Source organism: Uloborus diversus, chromosome 6, assembly GCF_026930045.1.
Source record: "Uloborus diversus isolate 005 chromosome 6, Udiv.v.3.1, whole genome shotgun sequence".
NCBI classification, from domain to species: domain Eukaryota; kingdom Metazoa; phylum Arthropoda; class Arachnida; order Araneae; family Uloboridae; genus Uloborus; species Uloborus diversus.
The window spans coordinates 105,175,649-105,187,173 of record NC_072736.1 but is presented as its reverse complement, the minus strand read 5'-3'; the positions used below and the strand labels follow the sequence as shown (position 1 = coordinate 105,187,173).

At 34.0% G+C, this 11,525-nt stretch overlaps 1 protein-coding gene across 1 annotated transcript in view; it reads left to right on the top strand.

Moving 5' to 3' along the window:
* The first annotated feature begins 1,666 nt into the window (after positions 1-1,666).
* Positions 1,667-11,525, top strand: part of LOC129224033 (sterol regulatory element-binding protein cleavage-activating protein-like) — a 55,016-nt gene continuing 45,157 nt past the window's right edge. Inside the window, exons 1-5 of the mRNA XM_054858430.1 lie at positions 1,667-2,065; positions 5,219-5,389; positions 5,576-5,705; positions 8,700-8,857; positions 10,867-11,004. Of these exons, the coding sequence (XP_054714405.1) occupies positions 5,247-5,389; positions 5,576-5,705; positions 8,700-8,857; positions 10,867-11,004 (569 nt within the window). The 5' untranslated portion in view covers positions 1,667-2,065; positions 5,219-5,246. The remainder of the gene's footprint in view (positions 2,066-5,218; positions 5,390-5,575; positions 5,706-8,699; positions 8,858-10,866; positions 11,005-11,525) is intronic.

The window sequence follows — 11,525 nt, the reverse complement described above, 5'->3', positions numbered from 1 at the left end:
TAAAAACCCTAAAACTGAAGGATGGAAGCCTCTATGCCGATTTTTTTTTAAAGACTGAATTCTGTTTTAGCAGTATTACCCAACACTGGCTAATAGCTACGTATATAATCGGCCAGTGTCACCTGGTCCCATTGGCCAGTACTGGCTCGAGTATCGGCCAATGCGGCAAAAGAGATTGCTACCCGGTATTGGCCAATTTAGTTCTGCCGGTACTGGCCAATGCTGGCATCAAGTATTGCCCAATATTGTTAAAAAGTCAACCATTCGACGCTGGCCAACCCAACTTTAACCGATATTGGCCAAAACTCGCTCCGAGTATCTGCCAATACTGGGGAAAAATTACAGGCCAACATTACCCAATTTTGATTTGCCAGTATTGGCCAATACTGGCAACGAGTATTGCCCAATATTGTAAAAAAGTTAGCCGTTTTACGCTGGCCGACCCAACTTTACCCGATATTGGCCAATCTACCAAACACCGTGGTTATGACATTGGCCGATACTGCTGTGCTGCTGGGGGTAACGTGATTTATGTTACTTGGGTAGTATTATTGAAAAATAGAGACAAACACGCCCGTAATTTAAAGAGCTCATGGAGGACACGTGGCCTTTCAGTTCTCAAAAATTAATGTTTTTACAAGTAATAGGCTGACCATCGATTACATGGAAAGGTTAATATCCGGTTTATAGGCAGAAATGAACGCATCTATTAGTTTGCAGGGATGGTAGTTTGTTCGTCACAGATATGCGCTTTTGCCTATTTAGACGCAGTTTTAAGCAAATAACAGTTCGTTCGCCGAATTATTTCTTAAATCATAATAAAACATAATTTTGCGCTTACCATTTTGATTACACTTTTCCTGACGAAATGAAAACGTATTTTCTTTTTGCTGTTTCTATAGAAACTTTGTTTCCACCCTTTTTCAACTTAGAGATAAATTAATTAGGCACTAGTGACATTGTAAAACGTGTGAATCAAAATCCCATCGCTATTTTTCCTTCTCCCTGCTAGACTTATTCAGATGGAATCGTCTTAACTTGGCAGATTGCCAAATTGCATACAATCCGCGGTCAAACTGTAGTTTTTGTTGTTTTCCGATAAAATTTGCCTTTCGCGTACACCCTTCATCAGTCCCTCCTCCCCCCCCTCGGAAGAAATCAAAAGGAGGGACCTGAAGTCGTTTATTTTGCTGCTCAAAAAATCACATGCTGATTTGTTTAAAGTTTTAAGAATACATCATTATAAGAACCAGTCACTTACAAAAACAGTGATTTCTTTTTAAAAAATGTCGAAATTAACCAAAATTCGTGCAGTGTACGGAGCTTCGGTAACGGGAAAAATCCATTAGAACAGTCTTATGCAGCTTTGATGTTTGCCGCTAGAGAGCCGAGTTTTCAGTTAAAAAAATATATACATATGGGGGGAAGAGCCTATACTTACGTTCGACGAGCTCAACCGGTAGCGACCAGTTGGTTGATCACTTGACAGCTAATGATCACTTGCTCCAATCAACCAATCAACAGCTTAAAAAACGGCAACCTGCAGTAACTGGTTGATCATAGAACGCTGCGGTTAGTCACCGGTTGACCGGTTGAGCTCGTCGAACGCAACCTATATGTATTTCCAAGTTTTGCCTCTGATATGAAATGAAATCTGTGATGTTTACGTTTTAAGCGTGATTTGTCTTGCGGCGTCATAAGTAATGGCGAATTCTTCCTGTCTTTCGTTAAAAAGGCATAACCTTGAACTTCTATTAAGTCTTTAATGATGGTTTCATGCCAATCAAGTGTTCTTTTGTGGAGCAATAAAGGCCCAAAAGAAAATTTCGATTTGACGTAACTTAATATTTCGCGTTTCTTCTCAGCTTCTTGCATCTTGAATGGTTATCAGCATGTGGGGTTTAAAAGCAATATTTCGTAAATAAAAATGAAGCAACTGATTATCTATATAGGATCTAAAATGCTTTACCGCGCTTTTAAATGAACGTTATTTATTCCATCATTCAAATCTCCATCATATAAAAAATGCTATGTATTTTCTTGACCAACTCTGTATACAAGTGTAGTAAGTTTTCATTTTTGAACATAACTATTACAATTTTTACTGTTAATAGAATTGTTTGATATTAGGTTTTTTTTTTTTTTGAGAAAATGAAGAAATAAGCATATCTGGAATTATAATCATTGAGCTGAATGGTTAATTTGAAAATTTTAATGAGAAAAAGAAAAATAATAATGAAAGCATTTGTTTTTGTTTTGCTTTCTTCTCTTAAAAACTCAAACTGATGTTTTTAGCATGCATTTAAAAAGCTTGGAAGTTTTCTAGTAAGGATTTATAAAATCTTATTACTTCATGTCGCATTGTCTGTGAAATATTTTCCAATTGAATAGCATAAAATGCAACCAAACATATTAAGTAAGTTAAGGTTAACTTTATAAATATGTATGCAGTCGAATCTCAACTTATGCAAGGGATAGGTCAAACTTTTGTGTTATAGAAAGAAGTTAAGATTTTAAAAAAAAATACCCAATTATTTTAGACATTTTTAGACACCGCTTAAACTGCTTTAGACGATTTCTTAACTATATATTACCATTTCTCACATAAAAAGCTGAATTTTTACTGCATTTAAAAAAAGTTGCACTATTCAACATAAATCACTGTTACAATGAACAAAATCAATGATAAATGTGAGAGAGAGAGAGAGAAAAATAAAATAAAGCAGTAGGGTAGGTACAGCATTTAGTAATAATTAAACGCTGCACTATATCAGTACTGTAGAGTAGAGTAGAGTAGGCACAAAAGGGGGTTCCGAGCTGGTGTTATCATGAGTTATACAGGCTGTTTATATAGCTGTGGTTGACTTAAGTTCGTGAATGTTTGCTTAAGGTGAAGCATATGTAGCTTTAAGCCATGTTAGGCCCCTAGAGGGACTAATAATAATTAGTAGTTTAGATCACCGCAAGTTACTTAATAATCCTTTTGATATAAAATCTCTCAATGAAATGACAAGATTGCAAAATTTACTGTTTTAATCATGATAACTAAGTCGATAAAAATTAACTAAAAAGTGTTATTTAAAAATTAATTATTTAATAAAAACAAAAAATCTGACTGCATAAAAACCAGAAAGACTAAAAGGAAATAAGCCTAGTAGCTTAGAATGTTATTAAGTACAACTAATAACTACACCATTGAAATAGTTTTATAATTAATACACACATAAGATGGGTTTTCACTTGGGGGGGGGGGGGGGTCATCGCACAGACTGCACTATTGAAATTTTTAGGGGTGGGTGGGTTAAGACATATGTTTCTCTTTTTTGAGTAGGGGGGGGGGGTACACCTTTGGGCTCTTAGGGCACCCCTGAATCAAACAAATCATAAATTCAAAAGCAGTATAGAGGGATCAACAGTCGGGCACATTCCTTTTTGATCAATCAAGGAACACTCAAGTTTGAATGGACCCCGACTGTTGATCCTTCTATACTGCTTTTGAATTGATTATAGTTATTTAGTACTTAATCACATTCTAAGCTACTAGGCTTATTTCCTTTTAGTCTTTTTTTTTACGCAGTCAGGTTTTTTGTTTTTATTTAATAATTATTTTTTATTGTACGTATAAAAGATTCACTCATACCTAATTGTTGTGCTACCTTTGATCCACTTTTTAGTTATTCAAGCATATCAAGAAAACCTCTTCTTAAATTGTCACAAACTTTCCTTTTTTCTGTCCATATTCACAAACTTTAGATGAAACAGCATGCCAAAGTACTACAATATTTCTTCACCTTTCATATTTTGAACTTAAAAAAATAAATGAAAAAATGGGAGTAGTTATTTGTACACAATGAAAAGGCCACATTTAGACTAGTGCGGTTAGGAAAGTTGCTAAGTCAGAGTTGCTAAAAGGATGAAAGTGATTCACGAAATCTAGATAAAAACAATATTATGTAGCCAATAATGAAGCAGACTATTTCTTTCTAAATAATTTTGTGTTGCAAGCGAGAAAGTCATGTTAGCTCTAAAATTCGTTACTGGTGAAAAACTCGTGTTATAGCCATTTCGCATTAGTTGAATCGCTTTGTAGCGGGAGTCGACTGTATTATGTATTTCCAGTAAAAAATGATTATTCACATTGTATGTGATAATTTTTCTAGTTAATGAAAATAACTTAAGCGCAGGATACAATATTCGTTTTTCTAGATGATACCAGTGCCTAATTAATGCGTGGTTTTGCAAAGTTCGTAGATCTTCGCACCGCAATTTTGAGGCTAAAACTCGCCAATGATGCCAACAGCTACAATTTGTAGTGTAAACAGCAGCTTTCTGTAATGCTTATCCAATGAGAGCATTCTTTTATCGATGCATTATTTCTTGTTTCTTCATTGGGAAGTTTACATACACAATAAGCGCAACATACATTATAATGTCTTCCTAGATTAAACCAAAGCCTGAATAACACACAGTCCTGCAGGTTCAAGGACCTGGGCACTGCAATTTTAGGGGATAAAACTTGCCAATGATGCCAAACAGCTGCAATGTGTAGTGTAAACAGCAGTTTTAATGTTTATCACGCAAGTATTCTTTTATCATGCATTATATCTTGATTCTTCATCGGGAAGTTTATGTATATATCAATTAGTACACAGTAAAATATCATTATAGTGATTATCAGGACCCGATTAAGATTGCAGGGGGCCCTAGGCCAAATGGCTTTTCGGGGCCCTCTGTAGTCAATCCTCACCAAGTGATAGGAACAGGGGGCCCTCGGGGGTTATGTTATGCAGTCAGTCCTTTCCATTTCAACCATTCTCTGCAGCAGTTTAGGTCATTTGGGGCCCCCTAAAAAGCCAGGGTCCTTGGCCATGGCCTAGTTGGCCTATTCAGTAATCAGGCCCTGGTAATTACCAGTACAATAAAATATCGGTTTCAACAAAATAAACATTTAGTTTGGTTTTAATTGTCATTTCATTTCTTGAATTCCATTACCACAAAGTCCCGGATGTTGGCATTTAGAATATGTTTCGAAAATGAAATTACTTGAACAACAGGGTAGGTTAATTGCTGTAAATGTTTTTCAGAATAACAAACTTTTCTGAGTTCTGGGCTATATGTTTGTTACAACATGTACTGCTAAAGACTTTCATCGAATTTCTTTCGAATTTTGTTGATGTTTTTTTGCTTATGCTCTAGTAATAGATTATTTAATTTTCAGGCAAAATAAATGAACTTGTGTCCTTCTGATGGATAATACTTTACGAACAAAGTCATATTCTGCAGACATCCAAGATAAAATTGCTAGAATATATTACAGTCATGGGCTATTTTGTTCTAGTCATCCTTATTCAGTAATTTTAATCACTCTTGCTATTTCTGTTTTATGTTGGTAAGTGCTAGTTTTTTCTTTTTTACTATCTAAGATTTTCAAACATTCCTTATCAAATAAGAATTTAAATCTAGGCATTCTCTTGATGCATAGAATCTGTTTTCTAGGTGTCAAAATTAAAAATCTAAGTGCCATTAAAAAGCATAGCTTGTACATCATTTATTAAAATTGTTATTTTTTTTCCAGTTATCCATTAATTCATTTGCCATTACTTGGGAGCTCATCACAACAGTTTTCAACACCTGTTCAGGGATTTGTAGCTCCTGATATTGTTTTAGATGGTGCTGAAAATTACAAATTTTCAGGACCACGATGGGTATGTGCAATCTTTTTTATCCCTTAATGCTTTACATTTGCTTTTTATGAGTAATAAATGTTAAAAAGATGATTTCATTCATAATGAATGTAGTAAGTTTATATGAGAAATGTAATAATATTTTGGACTAAACTTTTTAATTTATGAAATGAAGTACCTAAAAGTGAAGGGGTGTAATTGCCAAAATTAAAAATTTTGAGACAACAAATGCTCTTGACAACCCTTTGCTCTCCACTCCTCCTCTGAAAAATTTTGAAACAGTATTTTAAATTCTTACAAATTCTTTATTATTTAAATACAAATGCGACAACAAGTAACAGGCTCTTAACCCAACTAGGTCTGATCCTAATTTATGAGACAAAGTATTGCACTCCACCCTCTGCCCCTGGTTCCACTTCAGGGTCTTGTTCCCACCACTTTGCATGTTTTAGCCGGTTGAATGAGGCATTGAAGAGAGCTCTATTTTTTCTACCTTGATCAGGATCTGAGAAACCGCTGATCTCCTCGGAGGTTATTGAGTTCGAATATGTGTGTTTGTGTGTGTGCGTAGCAGTCTTTGATGGATTAGGAAGGTTTGTGTTATGTATTTTGTACTTTTTTTCAAAATGTTATGAGTACCCTCCTCCTCAGAGAAACACTTTGGAAGACTTTGAAAATAAGGAAGTGAATTGGTGTAAGTGCCGAAATTAAAAATTTTGAGACGATCAAAAGTACAAATGGGAGAAGAAATTATCATTTATTTGGAGGATAGAATTGGTAATAAGAGCCTCAGCAGATGCTGCCGTAGAGTATGATTTACAAAAACTTTACAACGAAAACCTACTTAGAGTTTAAACTTTACATGTGTTTTACTCAAAACTGTAAAAAGGTGTTCACTTACATCCCATTGCTTCTCACTTCCTCGGAAAATCTCAAATGTTATCCAAATGTACTGTAAGCAGTAGTTTAATTTTCAAATTACTTGCAGTAAAATTAAAGGTCTGATTTTTTGTCTATGCATGTATTTACAATTATTCTTTTCTTGTATTGATAAGATTTATAAACACCATTGCTGTTAGTACAAAGTAGAGTAGGCTGAATCTAGTCGAGAATAGTTGGGAATTTTGTTTAAATTTTCCACCTGCAGGTTTTGTGAAAATAATCTAGTGAAAATGTAATTTTGATATTTATGTTCTCCTAGTTCTTATTTAACCCTAGCGTCAACGACCAAACTTTTCCCTTACTCTCAATGACAGGGTACCAGGGTACCCATTTTGAATTTCGAAGATTTAGAGCAAGAAAATAATTTTTTTCCAACACGTCTTCTATTTAATTGAAACGTTTTCTTCCACCCTCATCTGGGGAAATGTGTGTGTCCTGTTTTTACCAAATAACGAAATGGCTTACTGTTTTTCCATCGTTTTATGTTTAGGTTTCACACTTTAAATTGTCCGTTAGAAAAAAAGTGTTTCTCCAGTTTTTTTGTAATACTGGATGTATTAGGTTTTACACTTAGACATTTCATAGTGAATTAGAAGTATTTTATTTATTTATTCAGTGATGTTCAACTTATGGCCCACAAAGCTCATACCATATACACATAGGCTCGTTGCATTGAAAGATATTATCTGTAATTTTGATCCTCACTATCATTTGCTCAACCTTTGCTGTCATGCCGTCTGACATTCGTAGGTATACTCCAAAAAAAAGAAAAAAAAAGAAAACGACAGGTAATATATTCCAACTGAAATATTACTGTCTACATATTGAGAGATACGAAGTTCTTAATTCAGTATCATTGACGATGTAACAATATGTTCGTACTTACATCAACAAAAAGAAAAAAAGCCGCAATATTGTTTTCAACTTTACATCATAACAAAAGCAACTCTAAAGCAACAAAAAATCACAACTATTTTGTTTTATAACAGAACAAAATTTGGTGTAGACATGATTGATCAAATGTTTTGATAAATTTAGAAGCATTTGATCAAATTGTGATTAACAGTGGGTGTAGTGCCCTCTGAAATATAATTATGAGTATACTTAATTTCGTTTAAAATCTTAATTATATCTGTAAATTTGATTAGAATAAATGTAAATTATACAGAAAGTTTCTTTCCGTGTAAGATCTGCTCGTATGTAATGTGCAATGCTTTCAAGTGTTTATCAATTTTTATTTTTTTACAGCGTGAAAATTTTTTTGGACATGGGAAGTGAATCCAATATTTTAGTTTTACACCAAGAAAATAAGTGAAAAAAACGGAAAAAAAACAACAAACCTGAATTAAAAAAAAGAAAAATAAATAAATAAAAAGTAAAGTTCGAGGTTTTTTTTTTTGGGAAGGGGGGGGGGGGGGACGCGCTTGAGTGTCCCAATTTTCTACAAATGTTCATGCTTTTGAACTATACACTTCTCTAACCCTTCAGAAGAATATTGATGGTGAATACAATACTGTTTCCCCTATCAAATATAAATAATTACTATGTAACTGCCAAAAACTTAATAAAATTAGGGGGCACAATGTCAAGATGGGGGGGCTGATGGGGGAAAACGGTAGTCATATTTTGATTCAAGGGCTTATTTCACATGCAAAATAATCAAAAACAGTGTCAGAAGCAATTCAAGGGGTATTTTTTGATGTGCAGTGTAATGAGTACCTGGGTACCTGGTTATTAAATCTACGTATAGAAATGTTAAAGGCTAAAAAACTCCCCCCCTCCCCCCCCCCCCCCCCCCCCAAAAAATTATTTTTGTAAACACAGTTACAACTTTCTTTAGTTCAGATTCATGTAACTAACATGGATTAAAAGCAATTTTACCAAGTTAGAAAGCGTAAAAATTATGATAAAAGTCACAAAGAGGTACCCAGGTACCCGGTCATTGACACTGGGGTTAAAACTTTAAAATGCTTAAAATAACATAAAACTTCGTCAATTTTAAGTATGATGTAAAATAAATAATCTGTTATATTGTTATATGAAAAAGTGTTTGTATTTCTCTGTTCCGTCTAGTTTCAAGGGCCACCTGTTGGATATGTGCAGCAGGTCATTGTGAAGAGTGCAGTGTCCCCTTGGAAATCTGATTTGATTTTAACTGATGCTTTTCGTTCTCCTTTATCATATGCATTTCACATTAATGAACTACTAAAAAATCACCAAGTTTCAAGAGGGTATGTGTGTTTTTATATTTTAAAAATATTATAATCATTTTGCAACCTAATGTTCTTTTTTTTCATTTAAAGAAAACTTTTTGTTTAGATCAAAAAATGTAATTTGAAAAGAATAGATCTTATACGAGGGGGGGACCCAAAAGTAACCGTTTTTTTTTTGTTCTAAAATATTTATATATTAGTTTATTCACAAAATTTCTTTTGTCTCTTTCAAAGTGTTCACCTTTCGATGAAATACACTTGTTAATTCTTTTTTTCCACTGTTAGAAGCTCCCCTGGAACTCTTTAGCTTTGACCATGTTCAGTGCCTGTTGCGAAGTTGTTTTTGCAGCCTCTACATCATCAAAACGCTTCGATTTCAGAATTCTTTTCATCCTAGGGAGCAGAAAAAGACCACAGGGGGCTAAGTCAGCCAAATACGGGGGTCGAGGAACGACTGGCCACCCCTGAGAGGCCAAGTAGCGGTTAATAGTGAAGGCTAAGTGTACGGGAGCGTTATCATGGTGAAGGAACCATTCTTCTGATCGCCCGCGCGAGCACCAACTCATTCTTGTTTCTTCCAAAGTATCGTCAATCGTAAATCGATAACTCTCTTTGATTTTTTGACTGATTTTTTTCAACGTTTTCATCAGTTCGAGATGTTGAAGGGCGCTCAGAACGAGCATGATCTTCAACACTCATGCTACCACTTTTAAAGCGCCCAAACCACTCCAAAAATTGCGTACCGCTCACAGCATCGTTCTTGAAGGACCGACTTTTCAAGCAGGAAGCAAAATGTCAAGTTTGCAGTTTGTTCTTCCAAATTTGCCATAACGACTTCGCAGGCGGAAAGCAACAACACCTGAGAAAACCAACACTACGATCAGACATTATCAATTAAACTGACACCACTTGCACAGCTGGTTTGTGAAGGTCTCTACTTGAGCCATCTAGCTGGAGAACACTCTACAACATCTAGGATTGGCATCGCACCATTAGTCCGGTTTCTTTTGGGTCCCCCCTCATACATTGAAATACCAATGCAACGAAATATCCATTACAACAAACAAAATGTTCGGTCATGTTTTAAACCCATTAAGATAATGAATAAAAATCTCGTTTTAACAAAGCCATCCTTTTTCAAAAACTCGTCACAACAAAATGTTTTTATCAACTTCAGTTACAATATTTTTTCTTAATGCTGTTTTCGGAAACTAAAACACGACTTTCACTAGTCGTAACGTGAAAACACCGTTTTTACTTTCAAAACAAAGCCAATTCAAGATAGAAATCCGTTCATGCTGAAATGTGAGTTGATGTGTGACAACAAAAATCAGTGTTTCTGTGCACTAAACGTAAAGCACCATGTGAATTCGAAAGGGGTCAGCAAGTTTTCAACTTTTCTTCTGGTATAAGTGCGGTTCACAAAGTATAACTCTTATAATGTCCTCTGGGACTAAATCTCCTTACCATATAACATTTTTGGTGAAGATGACCATTGAATAAAAGTTTATTGAATATTTTTCTCTTAGTTTTTTCAGAATAAATAATGTTTACTTATGTTTTAGATTGTTAGTAACGGTAAATGTTGCAGATTTAATTATATTAAATTTCAAATTGCAAGATTAACACTGTTATAAAAATGAAGAAAGATTTAAGACGATTTCATTAAAATGCAATTTTATTTTCGACGAATAAAATTTTACTAAAGATTGCAATCATAAGCAAAAATCTCAAGCAAACAAGAGCAGACTGTTTAGAAATTGTAAAAATGAACAAAATGCATAAAAAAATTGCATAAAAAAAACCTTGTTTTTTTGTTGTGCAAAGTAATTTTATCACCACAATGTCTTTTTCTAAGAAACAACAATATTTGAAATAAAATGAATGGTGATAATTCTATTATGTAACTTTATCAAAGCTGTAACGGAATTGATAATCTGAAATTTGCAAAATTTGGTAAACAAATATAGTATTTTAGTAGTATCTTTTTGTGGTTGGTTAATTTTTATGGTTTTCATTTTATATAGATCTACAAATAGCACTAGTTTTGATGATTTGTGCCTGCAAGTTTCTGAACCAGTGGATAAACTAACGTCTGCTGTTCTTCCTCATTATGGTTGTCTCATTATATCCCCTAGCAATATATGGAAAAATGATATTTCTAGGTAAATTTAATGCCATCATCATTATTAATCAAAACACTACGTACTTGCCAACTTTTACAGATATAACATAAAATATATGCATTTTAGCGGGTTTTTATGCTTTCACACATCAATCCCAATTTTTCACACATTCTGAAATTTGACTGTATCTGCCTCTGTAAAACTTGCCTGTTTTTGCCTACTATGTGTTTTTACTGCTTAAATATTACTAATTTTGTACTTACCATTATTTTACTTTCTTATATTTCATATTTTGCAGTAGACAATTGAACGCTCATTATTTTGCCACTCCCGCTCGAAAACTTTAATCATCTTCAGTGTTGGTTTGAGCCCATAACTCTCGTAAAACTTTGAATTAAATTTTCCCCGAATTAATTTTAGGTTTTAAGAAGATTTTAGTAAATAGAATCAGTATGAAATTGATTAAAGAGGTTTAAGGTAATGATAGGTTGTCAAAACCAGGGAATTTTGATAGTATATTAATACAAAAATCATTATAATAGATAATTTTTCATTAGTTT